The sequence below is a fragment of the Astatotilapia calliptera genome, chromosome 20, assembly GCF_900246225.1.
Source record: "Astatotilapia calliptera chromosome 20, fAstCal1.2, whole genome shotgun sequence".
Classification (NCBI taxonomy): domain Eukaryota; kingdom Metazoa; phylum Chordata; class Actinopteri; order Cichliformes; family Cichlidae; genus Astatotilapia; species Astatotilapia calliptera.
The window spans coordinates 12,415,399-12,439,917 of record NC_039321.1 but is presented as its reverse complement, the minus strand read 5'-3'; the positions used below and the strand labels follow the sequence as shown (position 1 = coordinate 12,439,917).

At 44.2% G+C, this 24,519-nt stretch overlaps 1 protein-coding gene across 1 annotated transcript in view; it reads right to left on the bottom strand.

Moving 5' to 3' along the window:
* Positions 1–21,663, bottom strand: part of LOC113013978 (atrial natriuretic peptide receptor 1) — a 45,569-nt gene extending 23,906 nt beyond the window's left edge. The window contains exons 1-2 of the mRNA XM_026155248.1: positions 20,959–21,663; positions 1,588–1,722 (exon numbers count right to left, since the gene is read on the bottom strand). Of these exons, the coding sequence (XP_026011033.1) occupies positions 1,588–1,722; positions 20,959–21,501 (678 nt within the window). The 5' untranslated portion in view covers positions 21,502–21,663. The remainder of the gene's footprint in view (positions 1–1,587; positions 1,723–20,958) is intronic.
* Between the last annotated feature and the right edge of the window lie 2,856 nt (positions 21,664–24,519).

Below are 24,519 nucleotides of genomic sequence, written 5' to 3'. Positions count from 1 at the left end.
GAAAGTCCTGGAGTGGCCTAGCCAGTCTCCAGACCTCAACCCCATAGAAAATCTGTGGCGGGAGTTGAAAGTCCGTGTTGCTCGGCGACAGCCCCAAAACATCACTGCTCTCGAGAAGATCTGCATGGAGGAATGGGCCAAAATACCAGCTACTGTGTGTGCCAACCTGGTAAAGACCTATAGTAAACGTTTGACCTCTGTTATTGCCAACAAAGGTTATGTTACAAAGTATTGAGTTGTATTTTTGTTATTGACCAAATACTTATTTTCCACCCTGATTTATGAATAAATTCTTTACAAATCCTACCATGTGAATTCATGGATTTTTTTTTCACATTCTGTCTCTCACAGTTGAAGTGTACCTCTGGTGCAAATTACTGACCTCTGTCATCATTTTAGGTGGGGGAACTTGCACAATCGTTGGCTGACTAAATACTTTTTTGCCCCACTGTATTTAGTGCAGATGGATCAGTGACAACCGGTTCAGCCATGCAGTCTCTTGGTTGGCTTCATCAGATCCACAGTTGATTGCTGTTTGTGTTCCTGTGTGTGCATCCAGAGAAATGTAAATTGTAACTTTGCAACTGTTCAGTAAGGCGTGCAGGCTGTGAACAACTTTTCAGTTTCTGATAAACTTTAATGTGCCTTATATTATTGTGTGTATGCATGTGAACCACATCTCTGTGCTGCCTTAAGAAGCAGTAAACCCATCAACTGTGTCATGATTCTTTGTCTGCATTGAGCCTGGGGGAAACATAGGGAGTGCATTCGAACCGATGTGATTATCACCAAGTGTAGCTGGCATGGTAGTTTAGAGCCTTCACCACAATAGCAACACAGCATAATGAACAGGATCCATACTGTCTTAATATCATTCTTTGCAGCAGAGACTTCAGGCTTCAATGATGGCTGCAGATAGAGAGCCAGGGAAACTCAGCTGCAGCTTTTCAGACTGATTAGTAGTCTGAGGAGCAGCCCAGAACCCTGCTCTGTCTCTTCTGCAAGTACTGCAAAGGTTCTGTTGAGGTTTCCTTGTGTGTAACGGCACACACAAAATACCTAAATCAGGGAGGACTAGAATGTATGCTAGGGCAGCGGTCCCCAACCCCCGGGCCTTGGACCGGTACCGGTCCGTAAGTCGTTTGGTACCGGCCGCGAGAGTTGAGGCTCAGGTGTGAAATGTATGGTTTTCAGGGTTTTTATCGGTTTTCAGCGTTATTTTGTTATCGTTTTTATCGTTAACTTGGTTTTCCTGGGTCTTTTCAAGTGTGTTATGAATAAATCTTCTTTTTTTCGGTACTGGTACTAGTTTTATTTTGTTGTATGTTACTGATTGACAGTGCATATTGTTACTGAAATCTGTTTAAGCCTGAGCTACAACCAAAATTAGGCTTTACAGAGGTATACTGAAAGGCTACAACTACTAACTAGCAGATTCAATACATCTGCATAAGTGCAGACACCCCAGATTTCAACAATGTATAACCTTAAAGCCCAGAGACATGCCCACAGAACAAGTAACTAAATAAAGAATTATTTCAATTGAAGTCAAAAAAGTGATGAAAGTGGAAGTAAAACTTGGGTTACCTTGTAGACATCATAGGAGTCAATGCGCGTATCAAAACACATGTAGAGGTTGTTGAGCATCTTCACTACTTGCAATGGAGTACAGGACGCAGATATAGAGGTGAAGCCCACAATGTCTGAGAAAAAAATGGTCACCTGGAACCAAAGGTAGAAAAGTAGTTCCATTACTATATAGAATTACTGTTTGTAGTGGAAATATAATAGAAAACATCTAAAAGAGAAATAAAATCTTCAGACGGAGAAAACGAAGTTGAACTTGTACCAGAATTATGGGAAGATAAAACTACAGAGAAAAAAAGGAACATCTTGTGATCCAGAGCGTATGGCGTTATGTGTCAGACATGGTGACCGCAGTGTTGTGCCATGGGGATGTATGGCTGCTAAAGGAATGTGCCACTACTGTTTACTGTTGATGCAACTGCTGAGAAGCAGCAGGATGAATTCTGTAGTATACAGGACTACACTTTCTGCTCAGATTCACCCAGATGCTTATAAACTGAACTGAGTGACTATGAATAACAACCAAAAGCAATTTTAAAGTTTCTCAAGGCAAAGAAACTGTTGATTGCATTGTTGTCAACTCATGAGAGCATGCTTTTCAGTTATTAAAGATGAAACCAAAAAGAGGGAGACACACAAACAAGCAGCAGGAGAATGGCTGTTGTAAAGGCCTGGCTAAGCAACTCAAGACATGAAAGGCAGTAACGGAGGATGTACATAGGTTCAAGACTTTAGGCAGTCACTACCCGAAAAAGAAAAAGTTTACTTGGATATTAGGAAACATTCTTGTATTAAATTTTTTAAATTGCTTACAGATGTTTTCGGATGAAAGATGTCCAAAACCTGTGGGGTTACACTATATATATATATATATATGTATATATATATATATATATACCCCAAGAAGGGACCGGTCCCATCCAACTACCGACCAATAACCTGCCTCAGTACTACATGGAAGCTCCTGTCAGGCATCATATCGGCTAAGATGAACAGGCACATGGGTCAATACATGAGCGGGACACAGAAAGGAATTGGCAAGAATACAAGAGGCGCAAAACACCACCTACTGGTAGACAGCCGAGACTGCAAGACCAGACTGACCAACCTGTGCACTGCCTGGATTGATTACTAGAAGGCCTATGACTCAATGCCCCACAGCTGGATATATACATATATATATATATATATACATATATATATATATATATATATATATATATATATATATATATATATATATATATATATATATATATTAGGGGTGCAACGATACTCGTATCGATATTGAACCGTTCGATACAGTGCTTTCGGTTCGGTATGCATATGTAACGAACAATACTAAATTTTTAATTTATTTTATCAACTTTCCTTCTGACGATGCTGTCTGTGTTGAGCGCTCAGTGGATCTGCGCTCGACAGTGTAGCCTAGGCGGAGTAGTCGAACGCAGATTCACTGAGCGCAGGGCAAGCTAGCGAGACAGAAGTTAAGCTCTCCTTGCAACATGGCAAATTGAACCTCCCCCACCCTCATTCAGATCTGGCATTTGGAACTATTTTGGTTTTCATGTGACGTATGACACTGAAGGAAGCGTGTCATGGACTAAAGTAAAACAGTATGTTGGATGTGCCACGCAATGCTCAATTACATTGGTGGGAACTACTGCGTTAGCGCAGTTAGCTCGTTAATGTGTTGACGCTGTCCAGCCCCACGCACGGGGCGATCCGCGGTAGCTCGTTAACGGAGATTTGCCGTGTTGTGGCGTTAACGTCATTTCAACGAGATTAACGCTGACAGCACTAGTGGGAACACAATAATTATGACTGCACATTTACTCCGACATCATCCTAGTGCAAAGACAAGTGGAAGCAGACAAAAACAACAAGCACGCATGATACAAACTTTACCCGAGTCATTTAGACAGCCGTTAGCACATGATTCTCCTTATGGGGACCTGATATGTTTAATATGCTGCTGAGAATATAGCCCAGAAGAAGCGTATAGTATAGCTTTTATTTTGGAAAGAGCCATTTCTCTGTAATAAACTCTCTTTTCCAAAGATGAGTGATTCCTCAATCAGATACAGGGCTCGCAAAATCGCTAGCCCGACGTCCCGGGGCTAGCGATTTTTCCAGTCGGGCTACCAAAATCTATCTCTGCCCTGCCCGTCGGGCTATCGTAGGAAGGAAAAATATATGTCAATGCTTTTGCATTCTTTCTAAATGTAGCTGGGTAATTATGTCATTGGCATCGGAGAGGACTGTCAATATGTGACATATTGAAATCGTGTTTGAATTTGCGCTTGTCTTTTGCTTTCACTTTAGAAATCGCGCGAACTGTGTATAGAGAGTGACAGTACTGATTGGTATGAGGCTAGAGGCTAAGATCCAGGTAGCACTGAGGGAGGTTAGCCAACTATCGGAGTTGCAGAAAGGCGCGATGAGGAAGGTGCCTAAGAAGTACAGGAAGCTGTCCATCCATTCCTGAGGCCTTGGAAACTGCCAAGCAACGACTCACAGCCTTGGCCAGCCGTTTGAGGAGGTACACCAGAGAGATAGAAGACAGGAGAATAAACCAGCTGTTCTCCACGGAACCAGCCAAGGTGTACTCTCAGTGGCAGGGGAACAATATGAGAACAGCACCACCAAGGCTGGAGACGGAACAATACTGGAAGAGCATATGGGAGAAGGACGCAACCCATAACGGCAATGCTCAGTGGCTAGTGGATCTGAGGGCAGACCATAGCGACCTTCCCGAACAGGGTCCAGTAACCATCACAGTGGCAGATATCCAAGAAAGGGTCTCCAGTATGAAAAGTTGGACAGCACCGGGCCCTGACATGGTTCACGCCCACTGGCTGAAGAAGCTGACTGCACTCCACGAGCGCCTGGCAGCACAAATGAACCAGCTGCTAGTTGACGAGAGACACCCGGAATGGCTAACCGAAGGCCGGACAGTCCTGATCCTCAAGGACCCCCAGAAGGGACCAGTCCCCTCCAACTACCGACCAATAACCTGCCTCAGCACCACGTGGAAGCTCCTGTCAGGCATCATATCGGCTAAGATGAACAGGCACATGGGTCAATACATGAGCGGGGCACAGAAAGGGATGGGCAAGAATATTAGAGGCGCAAAACACCAGCTACTGGCAGACCAAGCAGTCAGCCGAGACTGCAGGACCAGACTGACCAACCTGTGCACTGCCTGGATTGATTACAAGAAGGCCTATGACTCAATGCCCCACACCTGGATCCTGGAATGCCTAGAACTACAGTGGGGCAAAAAAGTATTTAGTCAGCCACCGATTGTGCAAGTTCCCCCACTTAAAATGACGACAGAGGTCAGTAATTTGCACCAGAGGTACACTTCAACTGTGAGAGACAGAATGTGAAAAAAAAAAATCCATGAATCCACATGGTAGGATTTGTAAAGAATTTATTCGTAAATCAGGGTGGAAAATAAGTATTTGGTCACCTCAAACAAGGAAAATCTCTGGCTCTCACAGACCTGTAACGTCTTCTGTAAGAAGCTTTTCTGTCCCCCACTCGTTACCTGTATGAATGGCACCTGTTTGAACTCATCATCTGTATAAAAGACACCTGTCCACAGCCTCAAACAGTCAGACTCCAAACTCCGCCATGGTCAAGACCAAAGAGCTTTCGAAGGACACCAGGAAAAGTATTGTAGACCTGCACCAGACTGGGAAGAGTGAATCTACAATAGGCAAGCAGCTTGGTGTGAAAAAATCAACTGTGGGAGCAATCATCAGAAAATGGAAGACATACAAGACCACTGATAATCTCCCTCGATCTGGGGCTCCACGCAAGATCTCATCCCGTGGGGTCAAAATGATCATGAGAACGGTGAGCAAAGATCCCAGAACCACACGGGGGGACCTGGTGAATGACCTGCAGAGAGCTGGGACCAAAGTAACAAAGGTCACCATCAGTAACACACTACAACGGCAGGGAATCAAATCCCGCAGTGCCAGACGTGTTCCGCTGCTGAAGCCAGTGCATGTCCAGGCCCGTCTGAAGTTTGCCAGAGAGCACATGGATGATACAGCAGAGGATTGGGAGAATGTCATGTGGTCAGATGAAACCAAAGTAGAACTTTTTGGTATAAACTCAACTCGTCGTGTTTGGAGGAAGAAGAATACTGAGTTGCATCCCAAGAACACCATACCTACTGTGAAGCATGGGGGTGGAAACATCATGCTATGGGGCTGTTTTTCTGCCAAGGGGACAGGATGACTGATCCGTGTTAAGGACAGAATGAATGGGGCCATGTATCGTGAGATTTTGAGCCAAAACCTCCTTCCATCAGTGAGAACTTTGAAGATGAAACGAGGCTGGGTCTTCCAACATGACAATGATCCAAAACACACCGCCCGGGCAACAAAGGAGTGGCTCCGTAAGAAGCATTTGAAAGTCCTGGAGTGGCCTAGCCAGTCTCCAGACCTCAACCCCATAGAAAATCTGTGGCGGGAGTTGAAAGTCCGTGTTGCTTGGCGACAGCCCCAAAACATCACTGCTCTCGAGAAGATCTGCATGGAGGAATGGGCCAAAATACCAGCTACTGTGTGGGCAAACCTGGTAAAGACCTATAGTAAACGTTTGACCTCTGTTATTGCCAACAAAGGTTATGTTACAAAGTATTGAGTTGTATTTTTGTTATTGACCAAATACTTATTTTCCACCCTGATTTACGAATAAATTCTTTACAAATCCTACCATGTGGATTCATGGATTTTTTTTTCACATTCTGTCTCTCACAGTTGAAGTGTACCTCTGGTGCAAATTACTGACCTCTGTCATCATTTTAGGAGGGGGAACTTGCACAATCGTTGGCTGACTAAATACTTTTTTGCCCCACTGTATATAAGATCAACAGGACCCTGAGAGCCTTCATCAGGAACTCAATGGGGATGTGGCGGACAACACTGGAGGCCAACCTCAAGCCCATAGCACAAGTCACCATCAAGTGCGGGATCTACCAAGGAGATGCTCTTTCCCCACTGCTGTTCTGCATAGGCCTGAACCCCCTCAGTGAGATCATTGACAAGACTGGCTACGGATACCGACTACGGAATGGAGCAGTTGTCAGCCACCTCCTGTACATGGATGACATCAAGCTGTATGCCAAGAGTGAACGAGACATCGATTCACTGATCCACACCACCAGGTTATACAGCAATGACATCGGAATGTCGTTCGGGCTGGAGAAGTGTAGTCGGATGATAACAAAGAGAGGGAAGGTAGCCAGAACAGAGGGGATCAAACTACCAGAAGGCAACATTGCAGAAATAGAGGACAGTTACAAGTACCTGGGGATCCCGCAGGCGAATGGGAACCATGAAGAGGCCACTAGGAAAGCTGTAACCACCGAGTACCTGCAGAGGGTCAGGCAAGTCCTGAGGAGTCAGCTGAACGGTAAGAACAAGATCCGGGCTATCAACACCTACACCCTGCCCGTGATCGGATACCCTGCTGGGGTAATAGGCTGACCAAAGGAGGAGATAGAAGCCACTGACATCAAGATAAGAAAGCTCCTTACCATGCATGGGGGGTTTCACTCCATGCACGGTACACAGTATGTACCACTGGCAGATAGAGGAGGTGGCTGATATCCAGAAATCCTACCAGTGGCTGGACAAAGCTGGACTGAAAGACAGCACGGAAGCACTAATCATGGCAGCACAGGAACAAGCACTAAGCACAAGATCCATTGAGGCTGGGGTCTATCACACCAGGCAAGACCCCAGGTGCAGGCTGTGTAAAGATGCTCCATAGACAATCCAGCACATAACAGCAGGGCGCAAGATGCTAGCAGGCAAGGCATACATGGAACGCCATAACCAAGTGGCCGGCATAGTGTACAGGAACATCTGTGCCGAGTATAACCTGGAAATCCCGAGGTCAAAATGGGAGATGCCCCCAAGGGTGATGGAGAATGACTGAGCTAAGATCCTGTGGGACTTCCAGATACAGACGGACAAAATGGTGGTGGCTAACCAACCGGACATAGTGGTGGTAGACAAACAGAAGAAGACAGCCGTAGTGATCGATGTAGTGGTTCCGAATGACAGCACTAGGTGCGGTGACTTCCAAGCTAGGCGAGTGGCTCCAGCAGATCCTGGGAAAAACATCGGAGATCTCTGTCCAGAAGAGCGCAGTCCTAGGAACAGCTAAGATACTGCGCAGGACCCTCAAGCTCCCAGGCCTCTGGTAGAGGACCCGAGCTTGAAGGATTGACTGCCCGCAGGGGCGAGTGGGGAATTTTTTTTTTTTTAATATATACATACTCTATATATCGCTATATGTGATGTTGAGATGAACTGCACTCCTGGAAGTGCTTACAAAATGGGTATTATTAAAACCTGATTCTTTGATCCCCATAACAGAACAGAGAAAACCCAACTCAGAGTGGTCAAAACATTTTATATTTAATTCAATCATCTTCCAGAAGAGAGAGCCTTGCACAGCCCAACGCCAATTGCAGAATCCCTAACATTAGAATCATAAAATGTGTCTCATATAGGTGTTATTTTGGTACTTTACACGTCACACAGTTTCAACAGCTCCTAATATGGTACAAGTTCCTCTTTTCTGTCTGGCTTCCCGTATTTATTAATATGCTTGTATAGCTCTAGACTAACTTCCTGTTTTTCAGTCTGGCTTTAGTAACCCCCAAATTACATTAATCCACTACAATTTTGGATGCATTAATACTGTGATTTGAAATGTCCTATAATTCAAATAGAACATCCAAAATGTATCCACTGATTGTGCAAATTGTCTTTCTGAAGTTGTAACTTTTATTAAATTGTCCTTACAGCTTATAGTCTGTAAGGACAATCAGCATAGAGCATACAAAATGAACGGTCAAGTCTCCAGTTCATGCTAATAAATAAGTAAATAAAAAAATGGAAAACACCAGAGTGTGAGGTGACAGGGGACACTTTAGTGTACAGTGGTTCCTCGCTATAATGCAGCCTTTCGCGGCCTCGCTGTTTTTTTAGGTGCAATTTTCCATGCTTTTTTTTTTTTTTTTTTTACAGTGCATTGTGTTCTGCGTCCTGATTGACAATGGTCTACAGCCAATCAATCTTGTGCCGTGTCTCCTGTACAGTACAGAATGCGTTCAGCTTGTCAAATTTACATAAATCTTTGTTCGCTAGCAGTGTGACTCTGAAGTGCTGTACTGTATGTTTGTAAGCTTTCTCCCCAACAAACACAACAATGTTGACAAAATGGTGTGTCAAAGGCACCTGCGGTAGCACCCAAAAGGCACAGGAAGATTTTTTTTTTTTTTTCAAAACAGTAGGGCAGGGGTTTTTTTAAAGATGTTTTCTAAGCTTTCTCTTTTTGTTTATGTCTTCTGTGATCTTTGGGGCTTGTTCTGAATTCTCACAAGAGGACAGTGTTGGCCAGGTAAATGTAGGTAATAGGACTGGGACTAGCCAGGATGACTCAGCCAGGACTGGTGTCCTACACCACCACATGTGTGCTGCTTAGCTGTCCAGTCCACTCAATACGGCTGAGGTATGAGGTATGTACTGTATGTGTGAACGAGAAGCTGTACGTTTTTTTAAATAACCATATGAATTATACTGGTGTTTCTGACTATCGCTCATTGTATTAGGGTCATTTAGAGAACTGTTTGCTCCCATTGATCTTTCTTCTGCCAATTAATTTTCATGGTAATACGATAACATGACATTGAGACTAACTGACGACTGTTTCCTCTTTTGTTTACTTACAATTATTTTACATATGATTTGACAGCGCATGATTTGTCAACTTCTATATTCTTCCCTCTCTGATATGTTAAGTTTGTTATTTTAGCCTAATAATGTCCTCCCTCACTAACATCTCTTTGAGCCTGAAAAGCCTCTTCTTCTTCTTCTGGGTCATCTTTTGGCTGTTCCCTTTTGGCGTCACCACAGTGGAGCATCTCCCTCCATCTTATACTACCTGTGACACACCAACCATCTTCGTATCTTTCTTTCCTGTAATATTCTCGATATTCACAAGCTATTGTGAAGAGCTATTTGTGTATATGAGCTATTTGTATATATTAGAGCTATTTCTTATATTTTGTAACTTTGGAATATATTGTATTATTTAATTTAGTTCAGTTTGTTACTGTTCTTATTGTCTGGGAGCAACTGTAACCACATAATTTCCTGAGGCATTAATTCTGATTTCATGACAAGCCTCCTCTTTGGTCTCACTCTTTTCCTCCTGCCTGGCAGCTCCATAGCAGATCAACATTGGTCTTCTGCTTGACTATCTCCAGATCTGCATAGAAATTTCATTGTCCTATATTTGGAAGATTGCTTTTGAAATGTTTAGATTGGTTTTTTTTGTATATTGAAAGCTATGTCAATGATTAAACATGAATATATAAATAATTATTTGTGTGATCTGTAATTTGGAACAGAAAATGCAAAACATGAAAAAAGTCTTAGTATTGGCTAGTTAAAAAATGTTTTTTTAATCAAGCAGTTTAATTGAGTTAGTGATACCAGGAACCATAGTAGTCCATGGTCACATTCAAGGATCCCTGAAACTGCTGGCTAAGAAAAAATGGGTCCCGACAAAACGGTGTTCCTGTCTTTGGGAATGCATAGCAGTGGCAGACATGGGCTGAGGCTCACCTGCGGCTTGGCAGCGTGCAGTGGGGTCCTGCACGCTGCCCTCCAGCGGACGCAAGGCAGGTCCCGTGGGTGCGCAGAACCCAAACTCTACTACAGCAGGTCCCTCCTGCGCTCTGGCCACCGCCGACCTCTGACTCCGGCTGCAAGGGACTCTCCCACATGCTGTCCGCTGGCTTAGGTCAAGCACCACAGTCCAGCACCTTGACCCCCGGGTCCGGCAGAGCAGGTCCCTCTGGTGCTCTGTCCAATGGGTTGGGCTGAGCAGGTGGTGGAAACTGAGGTTGCTCGACTGCCCTCCTCTGTGGAACAGGAACAGGTGAAGGCACCTGCCGGTCACCAACCGCCTCCCATCTGTGGATGGGGGTGAGGTCAGCAGTCCGGAGCAGTCCGGATATCAGCCACTCCACTGCAGTCAAGGGACACCGGTGGTGTCGGCCAGGAGCAGACTTTAGCAGCCAGACTCTATATCAGGTGTATCTGGTGCTCACTCCGGTTCTCCAGTTCCTCCACCTCTCGGGGCGACACCGCTGCCTTCTCCCTCTGCGTGGCCACCAGCTCAGCCACCATTTCAGGATCCAGTTCAATCCTTTTATATGCAGGGGAGAAAGATGCAGCTCAGGTGTGTCCGCCTCCCCCGCAGCCTCACCACCGACCACGCCACAGAGACCTACCACAGGTGTAACACAGCATCACTGGTCAGTAAAGCCCAACAACAACTACTTCCTCCGCAAGCTGAGGAGAGCACCTCAACACCTATTATGAGCACCTTCTACAGAGGCACTGTTGAGAGTATTCTCACCAGCTGCATCACTGTGTGGTATGACTCTTGCAAAAAGCTGCATCGAGTAGTGAGAACATCCGAAAGGATCGTGGGCGCTTCTTTTCTCTCCCTCCAGGATATCTATTGCACACACCTCACCTGAAAAGCCCTCTACATTACAGGTGACTCCACTCATCTGTCCAACAGCTTCTTCAGTTTGCTGCCATAAGCAATGCACTTGATTTCTTCTTATGGTTGCCTTTGTCTTCACAGTTACCTTCATTTCCCACTTACTAACCTTCAGCACTTCCCGATTCACTAAATTACCTCCATCTGTGCTCTTCTCTCGCTCATTTTCTTCATCAGCTGATAAAAGTACCCCTTGCATCTTATCAATACACTTTTTCATCCCTTTACTAGTCAATTTCCCTACATTTTATGTCAGGTCTGTAGTAAGAAGCGGACCCAAACACAGTGGTGATTTCCCCAAATTCCACCCAGTGCTTGTGTCCATGGCATGAATCGTGAATCTTCAATTCTCTGTACAATGGCTCCGCCCCCATGACAAACTCCATTCCCAAATCTTAGTGAGAAAAAAAAAACATCAGTCTATCGGGCAAGCAGTGCGCACACAAAGTTTTCACTAGCGAACAGGGGCTTTAATGACAAGTAAACTCAACGATCTGGCATCGACTGAAGCTCAGCCACACAGTTAAGTAGGGAGGCTGATGACGATGACAATCAGCTGCAGCTGGTGAGGGCTGTGAGCAGCAGGTGTGGCAGACTTCAGCCTGGGAATACTTCTCGGTCAAATGACGCTTGAAACCAGACTTCCGGACACACACATCAAAACACAGAAACACACAAACAGGGTAGGGAACTGGGAGGTGAGCCGAGACAAAACAAATCACACAGACATAACGGGCAGGTCGAACGGCGAGGACATTTAAATTCACTTCCTTGCCTTTCATTCTCTCTCACCGGTTCTGAACATGCATTCACCCGCTCCTCTAGTTCTGTCTTTAACCAACAATATCACAAGCCAGGCCCTGACCGGTCGAGTATTGAAATGTTGATGATGTGCATGTTTGGTAAAGAATCAAACAGGGGCATCTGGGCTTGTGGCTGGCATTAGGACTACACTGGCTTGTGGCCATCTTGACTTTTTGATTTAAAATCCACTGTGGGGTTGTGTGGAGGCAAAATTACAGTCTTTGTCCAGCAAATTTTGGACCTGACTCTATAGGCTCATCCGTACTGGCTTCACCTGGGATACATGAAAAACATTATGGATCTTGATGTTGTGGGAAGATTCAAATAAACAGTTACAGGGTTGATGATAGACTGCATTTCAAAAGGACCACTTGTAAGAGAGCCAAACCTTCTGGCCAGCTTGGTAGGAGGGAGCTGGAACACAACGTTGATCAGCCAGATGCTTGTTGTGTTACACTGACCTGAGGAAAGCTGCCTGTGTGGTCCTCCATAAACGGTGGCAGCGGTGCGTGTGTTGCTGCATGGAGGGTACAGCCAGTTCTCCCTCTGTGATGGTCAGAAGAAGAGGTTGGTATCCCAGGGACGCCTCAAAAGGTGACCCTGAATCCTCCCTTAGTTATGCTGCAATAGACGTAGGCTGCCAGGGGATTCCCATGATGCATTGAGTTTTTCCTTTCCAGTCACCTTTCTCACTCACTATGTGTTAACCCTTTAAAACTGGTCGGAGTGGGTATGCTCTGTTTTGCGTAACTAGTTTTAAATCCCTGTAGAACTGCAACCACATAAGCTAGCTCAATAATTTTTTTTTGCATAAGAAACCGGAGGAGTTGTACTTACATCTTATGCCATCAGCTTGCCATAGGTCACGGTTTCCTTCCACATATAGCTTTGCAAAACAAAGACATAATATTCCAGAAACATGCTTCGCCAATCCGATCAGCTATTCATAACACTTCCTAGTTGGAATAGAGGTCAGCGTGAGCTATCGCATGTCCACCATTACCTGCCCAAAACCGGAAGTGACGTCATTTTCACAGAAAATGTAGTTTTTTTTTACCTTTGGGGCCTTATAAGCCTACACTGGTGTTTTTAAAAGTCATGTTTGACTTTATGCTTTTCTGTATAGTTTCTGGGATGCTTAGAACTCAAATTGCACTGCAGGAAATAGTTTAATTTGATGCACATGGAGGTTTTTTGCAAATTTGCATTATAATGGGGTGGCTGTAGCTCAGGCGGTAAAGCAGGTCATCTACTGATCGGAAGGTTGGTGGTTCGATTCCCCTAGTCTGCATGCCAAATATCCTTGGGCAAGATATTAACCCCAAAATTGCTCTCCGATGCATACATCGGCGTATGAATGTGTGTGAATGTTACTTAGAAAGCACTTAGATCAATGTGCTTGTGCGAATGGGTTTGAATGGGTGAATGCACAAGTTGTGTAAAGCGCTTTGAGTGCTCAGAAGAGTAGAAAAGCGCTATATAAGAACGAGTCCATTTACCGTTTAATATTTTTTCTTCGTTTTTCCTGCAGTATATAAAAATTGGTGTATCTCAAAAATAAAACTATGAAGACACTCAAAATAAATTTCCTGTTGTTGGAAACTATTTTGTGCAACTTTTTTGTATTTCCAGTTTTGAGGGATAAACCTCTTAAATTTCTCTAACTAGAAATATATGTAAAAGTATATATTTCTTTTTTGTAGTTTATTGTAGCTAAAGCTAACACCACACCGGCTGCCTTTACCCAGTATTTTCCTCGCCAATGTCCGTTCTCTGGCAAACAAAATGGATGAGATACGGCTCTCCATCACTAACAACTGACGGATTATGGACTCAAATGTCATGTTTTTCACCGAAACATGGTTGAACAACAGCTGCCTGGACAATGTTATCAAGTTAGCAGGACGCCACACACACTGAGCCGACAGGCTAGCAGATGACTCCGGCAAGACCAGAGGTGGAGGTTTGTGCATTTACATTAACAATGCTTGGTGCATGAACTCCACTACTACTGAGAGTCACTGCTCACCTAATGCGGAGTTTTTAATGGTCAAATGCAGACCTTATTATCTCCCCAGAAAACTCACTTCGATCATACTCACTGCCGTGTATATCCCCCCCGATGCTAATGCTAGGTTGGCCATGAAAGGACTTTCTGCAGCCATTAACAAACACCATAATAAACACCCCAAGGCTGCTTTTATTGTTGCTGGCGACTTCAACCACACCAACTTAAAGACAGTCCTCCCCAGATTCCACCAACATGTCTCCTGCCACACCAGAGGAGACAAGACTTTAGACCATGTGTATTCCAACCTGGCTGGAGCCTACAAAGCCACACCCCTCCCCCACATTGGACAATCGGACCATCTCTCCCTGTTCCTCACACCTAGGTATTCACCACTCATCCAACGTGTGAAACCTGCTGTGAGGACAATTAAAGTGTGGCCAGAGGGGGCAGACGCAGTGCTCCAGGACAGATTTAAAAACACAGACTGGAATATGTTCACCCACTCAGACCTGGACCAGTACGCCTCATCTGTACTGGATTACATCTCCGAAACCACAGACAGTGTCACCACCCAGAAACGGATCACCATGTACCCCAACCAGAAGCCTTGGATGAACCGGGATGTTCGTCTCCTCCTGAAGGCCCGCAACACTGCCTTTAGGTCAGGAGATGCACACGCCTACAGTACAGCCAGGGCTAATCTAAAGAAGGGCATCAAAAAAGCCAAACACCATTACAAAAAGAAGGTAGAAGAACACTTCTCCAACTCCAACCCCCGACGCATGTGGCAAGGACTCCAGACCATTACAGACTACAGGACCACCAAACCCTCCCCCGCATCCTCTGATGTCTCCTTCCTCAACGAGCTCAACAACTTTTATGCTCGTTTTGACCGAGGGAACCCCACAACCACAACCAAAGCAGACATGACGCCAGACCACCAACCTCTGACTCTCTCCCCCACCGATGTAGGAACGGTGCTGAGCAGGATCAATGTCCACAAGGCTGCAGGTCCCGATGGCATCCCCGGGCGTGTTCTCAGAGCGTGTTCTGGGGAGCTTGCAGGAGTGCTCAGAGACATATTCAATCTGTCCTTGGCCCACGCTGTGGTACCGGCCTGCTTCAAATCCACCTCCATCGTCCCGATACCCAAAAACTCCAACCCATCTTGCCTCAATGACTACCGCCCAGTAGCACTCACCCCCATCATCACTAAGTGCTTAGAGCAGCTGGTCCTAGCACACTTTATATCCTGTCTCCCCCCCACCCTGGACCCCCACCAATTCGCATACCGCCAGAACAGGAGCACAGAGGATGCAGTCTCCATCGCACTGCACTCTGTCCTCTCACACCTGGACAACAACAACACATACGCCAGAATGCTGTTTATAGACTTCAGTTCAGCATTCAATACAATCCACCTCTCACAACTCATCAGGAAACTGACAGACCTGGGCATCAGTTCCCTCATCTGCAAATGGTTACTGGACTTCCTGACCAACCGCCCCCAACATGTCCGGCTGGATAATCGCTGCTCATCTACAATCACAATGAACACCAGTGTACCACAAGGCTGTGTGATGAGCCCTTTCCTCTACTCCCTCTTCACCCACAACTGCAGACCTGCTAATGGTTCCAACACCATCATTAAGTTTGCAGATGACACCACGGTGATTGGCCTCATCAGTGACAACGATGAGGCCGCCTACAGGGAGGAGGTGGATAGTCTGGCTGAGTGGTGCGACAGAAACAACCTGCTGCTTAACACCGAGAAGACTAAGGGGCTCATCGTGGACTACAGGAGGAATGCTGACCCACATCCACCCATCCACATTAAGGGGACGGCTGTGGAGCGTGTGAGCAGCTTCAAGTTCCTGGGAGTCCACATCTCCGAGGATCTCATCTGGATGACCAACTGCTCCAAGCTGGTCAAGAAGGCTCACCAGCGCCTCTTCTTCTTGAGGACTCTGAGGAAGAACCACCTGTCCTCAGACATCCTGTTGAACTTCTATCGCTGTACCATCGAGAGCATCCTGACCAACTGTATAACAGTCTGGTATGGGAACTGCTCTGCCTCGGAACGGAAGGCGTTGTAGAGGGTCGTGAAAACTGCCCAGCGCCTCGCTGGAGCACCACTTCCTGCCATAAAAGACATCTACAGGAAGCGGTGTCTGAAAAGGGCTGGGAAAATCATCAAAGACCCCAGTCACCCATCACATGGATTCTTCACCCTCCTGCCCTCTGGGAGGCGCTACAGGAGCCTCCGGACTAGGACCACCAGGTACCGGAACAGCATCTTCCCCACAGCTGTCAGACTCCTGAACTCTGCCTCCTGACATCTGACCCACGTTAAACTCATGGACTGAACATACACACACACACAATGGACAACTGTACCCTCAAACACACAATAATAACATGGACTGAACCACCACTCACAACCACTAGCACTTTATATAGCCTCTGTAGAAATTATCCACACCCTCACTTATCTTAACTGCACTACTGTATAGCTCTGTGTAAACAATCATTCTGTATATATGATAATTTTTAACCCTACAACTGTTTACAACTTGCATAGTTCCCATTTCTGTATAGCTGTATATCTCAGATGTCTGTAAAGTTATTTATTTCATATTCTGTATAGTTTTTCATATTTATATCCTGTTCATATCCTGTACATAGCTTGTACTCACTACAGCCTGTACATACTTATAGTTATAGAATATTCACAACATACTTCATACCGTGTACATTATAACATACCATAATAGACCCATTTCTGTAATATACTTACATATCTATATTATTGCTAATATATATTGTAATATATCTATATCACTAAAGCACTTCTGGATGGATGCAAACTGCATTTCGTTGCCCTGTACCTGTGCATGTGCAATGACAATAAAGTTGAATTCTAATTCTAATTCTAATATGAGATCTCTGGGTGAGTCCTTGGTACTGCTTGTGCTCATTTCAGCGCTCGCCCCGTCACCAGTTCCACCACAAATGAAACCTTGGCACAGTCTGAAGCATAGGCTTGACTCTGCTGTCTGAAAAGCACATTGCATGAGAAAACCTGCACTTTTATCCAACTCTGTCAATATTTTTTCCGACACCAGCAGCGGATGCTCCCAAGGAAAGGGTGAAGGGGAGGTAGAGGACAGGCAGCAGGAAGGCAGAGAGGGTGGAACATTTTCTGCCATGGTGAGGTTGAAACATACATTTCAGTTTGGTAACAACCTGGAGGAGCACATTCTGTTCCTTTGAGATATGCTGCAGCATTTTCTTATGGCGATCCAAAAAATCTGCCTGAAGTGACAGCTCTCGCTGAACAGGGCTCGAGTCCACTGGGTCCTTTGCTGGCTGGATCATTCTGTCAGGTCTGTGGTAAGAAGCGAACCCAAACGCAGCACTCTTCCAACACAAAGTTTTCACTAGCGAACTGGGGATGTACTGACGAGTAAACTCAACGATCCAGCTTCGAATGAAGCTCTGTCACACAGTTAAAATAGGGAGGCTGCTGACGATGACAATCAGCTCCAGCTGGCGAGGGCTGATGAGCAGCAAGTGTGGCCGACTTCAGCCTGGGAATACTTCCCGGTCAAATGACACTTGAAACTGGACTTCCGGAAACACACACATCAAAACACAGAAACACACAAACAGGGAAATAGAGAACCGGGAAGGGAGCCGAGACAAAACAAAGCACATGGACACAACGGGCAGGTCAACCGGCGAGGACATTTTAATTCACTTCCATGCCTTTCATTCTCTCTCACCGGTTCTGAACATGCATTCACCTCTAGTTTTGTCTAGCCAACAATATCACAACCCAGGCCCTGACCGGTCGGGTACGGAAATGTTGATGATGTGCATGTTTGATTTGGCAAAAACTCAAACGGGCATCTGGGCTTGTGGCTGGCATTAGGACTAAACTGGCTTGTGGCCATCCCCCTACCTGGGTTCAATTACATCACATCTTGACTTTTTGATTTAAAATCCACTGTGGGGTTGTGTGGAGGCAAAATTACAGTCTTTCTCCAGCAAATTCTGGATATGACTCTAAGACATTGATTTTTAAAATAAAGGTACCGTTATGGCAATAGCTTAAGAAAATGCACTTGAAGACATTAAAAATCCTCTTTTTTAACATTATATAGAGGACATGGCAGTATGAAACATATACAAAAACCCACACACCTACAGTCGATTTAGAATCACCAATTAACATAACGACATACATGTCTTTTATAAGAGACAGATAAGACGAAGCTGGAGTACCCAGAGAGAACCGCCAATCCCCACACAGAAAGGCCCAGGCTGCATTCAAACCCTGGAGCTTATAGTATGAGGCACCAGTGCCACCACACCACCATGCTATCTGAAAGCAAATGCCAAATGTCTAGCAAGTGATAGTTTAATCTTTGATGTTTGTTTTTTTTAAAGGATCAGTGCATAGGATTTATAGGCATTTAGCCATAAGTTTACAAATTCAAACTCACTAAATATACCTTTCACTTTCCAAAACGCAAATGCCTAGGGGAGCCAGCATAACAGAAGAAGACCCATCCAGGTCATCGTACTATAAGGAGCTTGGAAAGAAAAGCGTCTGGACTTCTTTAGGTTGCTTGAAGACGTTTCACCTCTCATCCGAGAAGCTTCTTCAGTTCTAGGGTCAAATGGTGGGGAGTCCCAGATTTAAGCACCGTGGGAGTGTCTCCTCAAGAGGGACAATGGATACCCTATGATTCTCTACCTAAGCATACGAGCCGAGGTGTGAAAACAGGTGTGGGTCACAATCAGCCACGGTTTCGGGTGAGCTCATTGTGAAACCCAGCCCCACCCTATCATGTGATTTCCTGAGGTCAGATGGCCCAGGGTGTGAGTGGGCGTTAAGGCGTCTGGGAAGGGATCTCAAAACTGGATTATAGATGGCAGACAGTTGGTGTCGTAAGCCACTGCCTCTGTTCAAAGATGGTCGCTCACAGTGGACATACTGTCAAATGGCTTCTTTCACTCCTTTTTCAAACCATCTGTCTTCTCTGTCCAATATGTGAACATTGGCATCCTCGAAAGAGTGACCTTTGACCTTTAGATGCAGATGGACCACCAAGTCTTGTCCCGTGGAGGTGGCTCTTCTGTGTTGTGCCATGCGTTTATGAAGTGGCTGTTGGGTCTCTCCAATGTAGAGGTCTGAGCATTCCTCGGTACACTGTACAGCATACACCACATTGTTAAGTTTGTGTTTAGGAGTTTTTCTTTTGGATGAACCAGTTTTTGTGTGAGTGTGTTGCTGGGTCTGAAGTACACTGGGATGTTGTGCTTGGAGAAGACTCTCCTGAGTTTTTCCGATACACCGGCTACATAGAGGATGTCACTAAGGAAGGAGGCACGTTGTACAAAATGCTCAGGGTAGAAATGCAACATATAAGACCCAGTCCATTTAGCTAACAAAAACAAGGCAGTTTGTAGGTGATTGTAAAGAAAAGATGAGATAATTATTTATATTACCCTTCAGTTTTGGCACTGGGCCCCCCCTGTAGCCTGAACAATGGTCCTTTATATAGAAAGTCAGTAATAATATCTTGAAATATCAGAGTTACATTTTCAAGTACCTCTCACTTTGTCTTTTTCATATCTGACTTTTTGTCATCTGAGTACAATGTGTCAGCTTGCAGCTCAAAGTCTAGGATTTTTCCCATGGTTAGCCCACAAGCGGTATTACAGCTTATGTCCTATATCATAGAGGGCTTTATATTTTATTTTGGTATCTCTATCCTGTTCTCAGCTGAAGTGTTCTCCGTTTTCATTTAGTTTGAAACAAATTAATAAGGGGTATAACATTTTCCTCCTAGAATACTCTAGAACTTGAAATTTGTTTAAAATTTACCCTATCAAGCCATATTCTGTAATCGCCCCACAGCCCTGTTCAGAGGGCTTTTTTGCTACAGCTGCTTCAAATCTCTTCAAAAAGCCAGATGCAATTTTCACTCATACGATGTTTTATCTTCCAATGAATATGCAACAGGGCAATTATAGACAATTATGCTAACAATAGCAACAAAGGCAGCAAACACACACACATTCATTGTGTATTTGTGTTTGCAGATCTTCCAGAAGTAACCCCCTCGCAGCAACATCCCACAGCTCTCACAGCCGCATATGCTCTGGATTTGTTTGGTTAAATGATCAAAGCAAATGGCAATTGTATAAGGTAAAGGTTGTTGTCTTCCCTTTCTTTGCCAAACTTGCAACTTACATTTAAGATTTTAGGTTTTTGCATCATCAGAGGAATAAAAGTTGAAATGAGCCCATACTGAAGGCTTTGTTTTTCATCAATCTTTGTAAACTAGTAAAAGATTACTCTTAGAGATATAAAATCTCTTTCCTCTCAAGAGGACTCTCCATTTATATGAACAAACTGGAGTCTATTAGATAGATATGATACAAACTACTGCAGCGCAGTACCTGTAATACCTACAGCATGTTCTAATCGCTCTAATAGGACATTATGGTCAACAGTATTGAACGCTGCACTGAGGTCTAGCAGGACAAGCACAGAGATGAATTTAAATTTAGGGGTTTTCAGAATCAGATTCTTCTAATTATAAAGCTACTAAAGATTCAGACACAAAGCCTACCTCATTTCTGCAGATTAATTTTCTTATTTTGTGTTTTTCCTGTTGCACATTTCTAACTTTTCTTTTATTTCATTAGAAAATGTACAAATTAAAATGACACAAGATACAATAAAACCTGACTGCATAAACAGTTTCTAATGGAGAATTTATTTTGAAACTGTTCTGGTGTATAATTTGTTTCCAATGACAGGCAAGGAAGGCTGGTCCATTGGTCCAATCAGGTTTGAAGGGGGATTTAAACACCAGCAATCCTTCACTGTATAACCTGGTATAGTCATAGCTACCTCTTGCACCAACCTTTTCGTAGCTCTCAGCTTCAACATGTTTATGCTGGCGGAGCTGTTTGGCAACTGACTTTGGCAGCATTTGGTGAAGCAGATCTTCAGCCAGCTGCCTCTGGTGCTTAAGGTCTTGTGTTTTCTCCTTCAGACTGTGGGCATAGTTCTGTATCCACTCTGTCATCTGTTTGAAAGAGAACATCACCACAGGGTAGATAAGACATGCCATGGCCAGCAGGCATATCCTCATACTGAGGCCTGAAGAGATGGATCGAGAGCCCGCCCTGAGAGCCAACACTGCACGATCAAATAAACACTGCTGAGTGTTTGTCAGAGCTTGAATTCCAGTGTGAGACCCAGACAGACGTTCCGTACTTGTGCCAGAGATCTGCCATTGACTTGTGTCAAAAATATAGGAATGCTGAACATCCAGCGTAGTGTTTATCTCGTGGTCTATGTTTTCTAGCCAACAGTCATTCAGTTTCTCTGTCAAAACCCTGGCAAAGCTGAGGTAGCTCAGAATGTATGACCATCTAAACTGGAAGCCAGTAGGAGTTTGCATGTGGCCAAAGTCTCTCAACTGGTGGTTGAGCTCAATAAATGTGACCAACAGTCTTGCAGACAGTACATCTCTCCAATTAGAATTCTGTTTGGCCTTTACCAAAGTATCTTCTACTGTACACCAGACGTCAAGAAGTCTTTCAATAGCCAGTGAGAAAGCAAGAATTCCACTTTCACTGGTAATGTTTGTATCCTGTGAAGTATTTAAAAATCCTTGAATGCTCCTCACTAGCTCTTTGCAAAAGCTAGGAAACTCAGTACTGCAAGGAATCCCGATGTCATTACTTTGACCCACCAGTTTGTCACAGTGATTATCAAAGATGAGAAAAAGCATCTTAGGAAAACTTGCCTCAGCTGTCTCATTCCCTACTTTTTTGGAAAATAAATGTCTCGTCTTTTGAAGTTTACTGACAAGTTGCAGGAGAGTTAGAGTCTTGCATGAAGTCAGCTCGCTGTAAGCTGCTTCTGTAGTGTACAGCAAGTCAAAGTTGGAGTTGACGTCGATGAATACAGATCCGAGCAGGGCCATGAAAGAGAGGAGGCAGGCTGTCAGAATCCGACGAACAGTCTGGTTGCTGCCTGAATGGGAAAATATGGAACATCTGCAAAAGAAGAATACAGTTTGTTTAATGTGCTTCAGACTAACTATCCAATGCTAAGTACTGTCTAAATGCTAATTACAGGCACTGTTTTTGTTCCTTTTAGACAAATACCGGTTTCTAGACTCTGTATTTTTAAGCTTTAATGTTATTGCGCCCACTATGCTGGCACACATGCGAATTAGTGCTAAGTGACACATTAAAAAAAACAAGAATTGAACCACACAGCTCATAGCAGGCCATGTTATTTGTCAGGTGAATATGCAAGTGCATATTATTTGCATTACAAATATTCCAAAGGACATCACTACCAGACGTTTAACTGGGTTTTAGTCCTTTTTTTAAAAAAATGTATTTTGCTGGGACTGTTGCAACACATCATACAACATGTTGTTGTTGGGTATTTTTAATATTAGTGGGAATAATCTCACTATATGTTATTGTACAGATACATTCTTTATTAAAATGGCCTGTATTTATATAGCGCTTTACTAGTCCCTAAGGACCCCAAAGCGCTTTACATATCCAGTCATCCACCCATTCACGCACACATTCACACACTGGTGATAGCAAGCTACATTGTAACCACAGCCACCCTGGGGCGCACTGACAGAGGCGAGGCTGCCGGACACTGGCGCCACCGGGCCCTCTGACCACCACCAGTAGGCAACGGGTGAAGTGTCTTGCCCAAGGACACAACGACGAGACTGTCCAAGCCGGGGCTCGAACCGGCAACCTTCCGATTACAAGGCGAACTCCCAACTCTTGAGCCACGATCGCCCATTATTACTGTTATATTTAGTGGTAGAATCGTTACAAAACAATAGATCCTATTATGTGCTATTGTCAAATATTATTATTATTATTTCTCAAGGACTGATATAGGGACACAATTCTTGCCCCAAATCATTTGACTCTGTGGTGAGATGGCTGCTTTTACTTCTGTCAGGCGTATGTCTTATGGATCTTGAATTATTTATAATGTTAAAACAAAGTCCTAAAAACACCTCCCTATTTAAGTGAGGGAGGACAGGAATAGATTAATTAACAGAATGTAGAATCGGAGAAATTAGAAAAATTCTAGTGAAAAGTGAAGATTTGCCTTCTTCCTGTGTACTCTTTGGTCTGGACCCATTTGAGTGCCCAGTATAGTCCTATTATAACTTGATCATGGATTTTCAGAGAAAAGCAGGGGAATGATCTGAAAAGCTTGTGTTCAGGTCATTCACCTGACCTGAACACAAGCCTGGAGACGAGCTACTTCAGTTTTTGTTTTTATTATTTTATCATGACGATATAACTTGTGGTTGTGAATTTATTAACTTTATCAAATGAATAGTGCTGAGTAGCATTTTGTAGATTTAATTAAGTGAAAGCCTCTTTATGAGGTACACCAGGCACCTCCCTTCAGCCTTTTTAGCCAACCTAAACTGCCAGCTCATTAGTAGGAAGCCTCAGACCAAATCCCTCCACAACTTCCACATTACTTTTCTTTTTGTTGTCACTTTTTTGATTTTCACCGAGTTTTTAATTACTTGGTGTGATGTCGCAGTTTCTCAGTGCAAAACAGTTATATCTTATAGGACAGAACACATAAACCTTAACTTTAATGTTGTTGAGTGTAGAGGTCCACCAATATTTAGATGTACTGTGAATAAAGCTGATAATCTCTTCATATTCTTTGTTTAGTGCAAACAAACTAAGCAAACTCTTGTTTTCCGCTAAATAAGATGCAAACTTATACAAATAGTCATTATTATGAAGACAACATAAACATGCCCTAACTGCAATCTGTCAAGTAATCAGTCAGCAGAATCTACAGCAAATGTGGAAAATGTATTTATTTATTTAATTTTAAAAGAACCATATATTCCAAATGTCTGCCTGTGTTTGGGGGGTTTTCTCGGTGTGTCCTAACTTTCTGTCTCACCTGCACAGCTGACACTCGCTGCCCGCATCGTGTTGCCTCCCCGGAGCGACTCTGCTGTTCTTTATGAACCTTCTTTTGAGAGAAGCTGAGGACAGCGTCCCAGATGCAAAACACTGTTTTTTCATCAAGTCCAAGGACGTCATGAGACTTGTGCTGGAGCTGCTGTTATTTGATTCACCGCAGATGATAGAAGCTGATAGAAGCCAGCGCATTTGTGGCCTTAAAAAAGTTAAATACTGATAAAAAATAAATGTATTCATTCAAATAAAACGCATTTAATCCAAAACACACATTAGGTTAGTTTTACCGTAAAAGCTGTTTCTGCCTTTCGTAGCTCTGTGATCGCCGGCCTGTGCGGGATGTAGTACGCAGCCTCTCTCCCGAGCGGCGGGGCACGACTAAAGCTGCATGTCTCTTCGATGGCACAGGCTCCAGCGGTTTTATTATGAAAGTGATCTCGGTGGACAGGAAGTCGTGGTTTTCCTGCCAA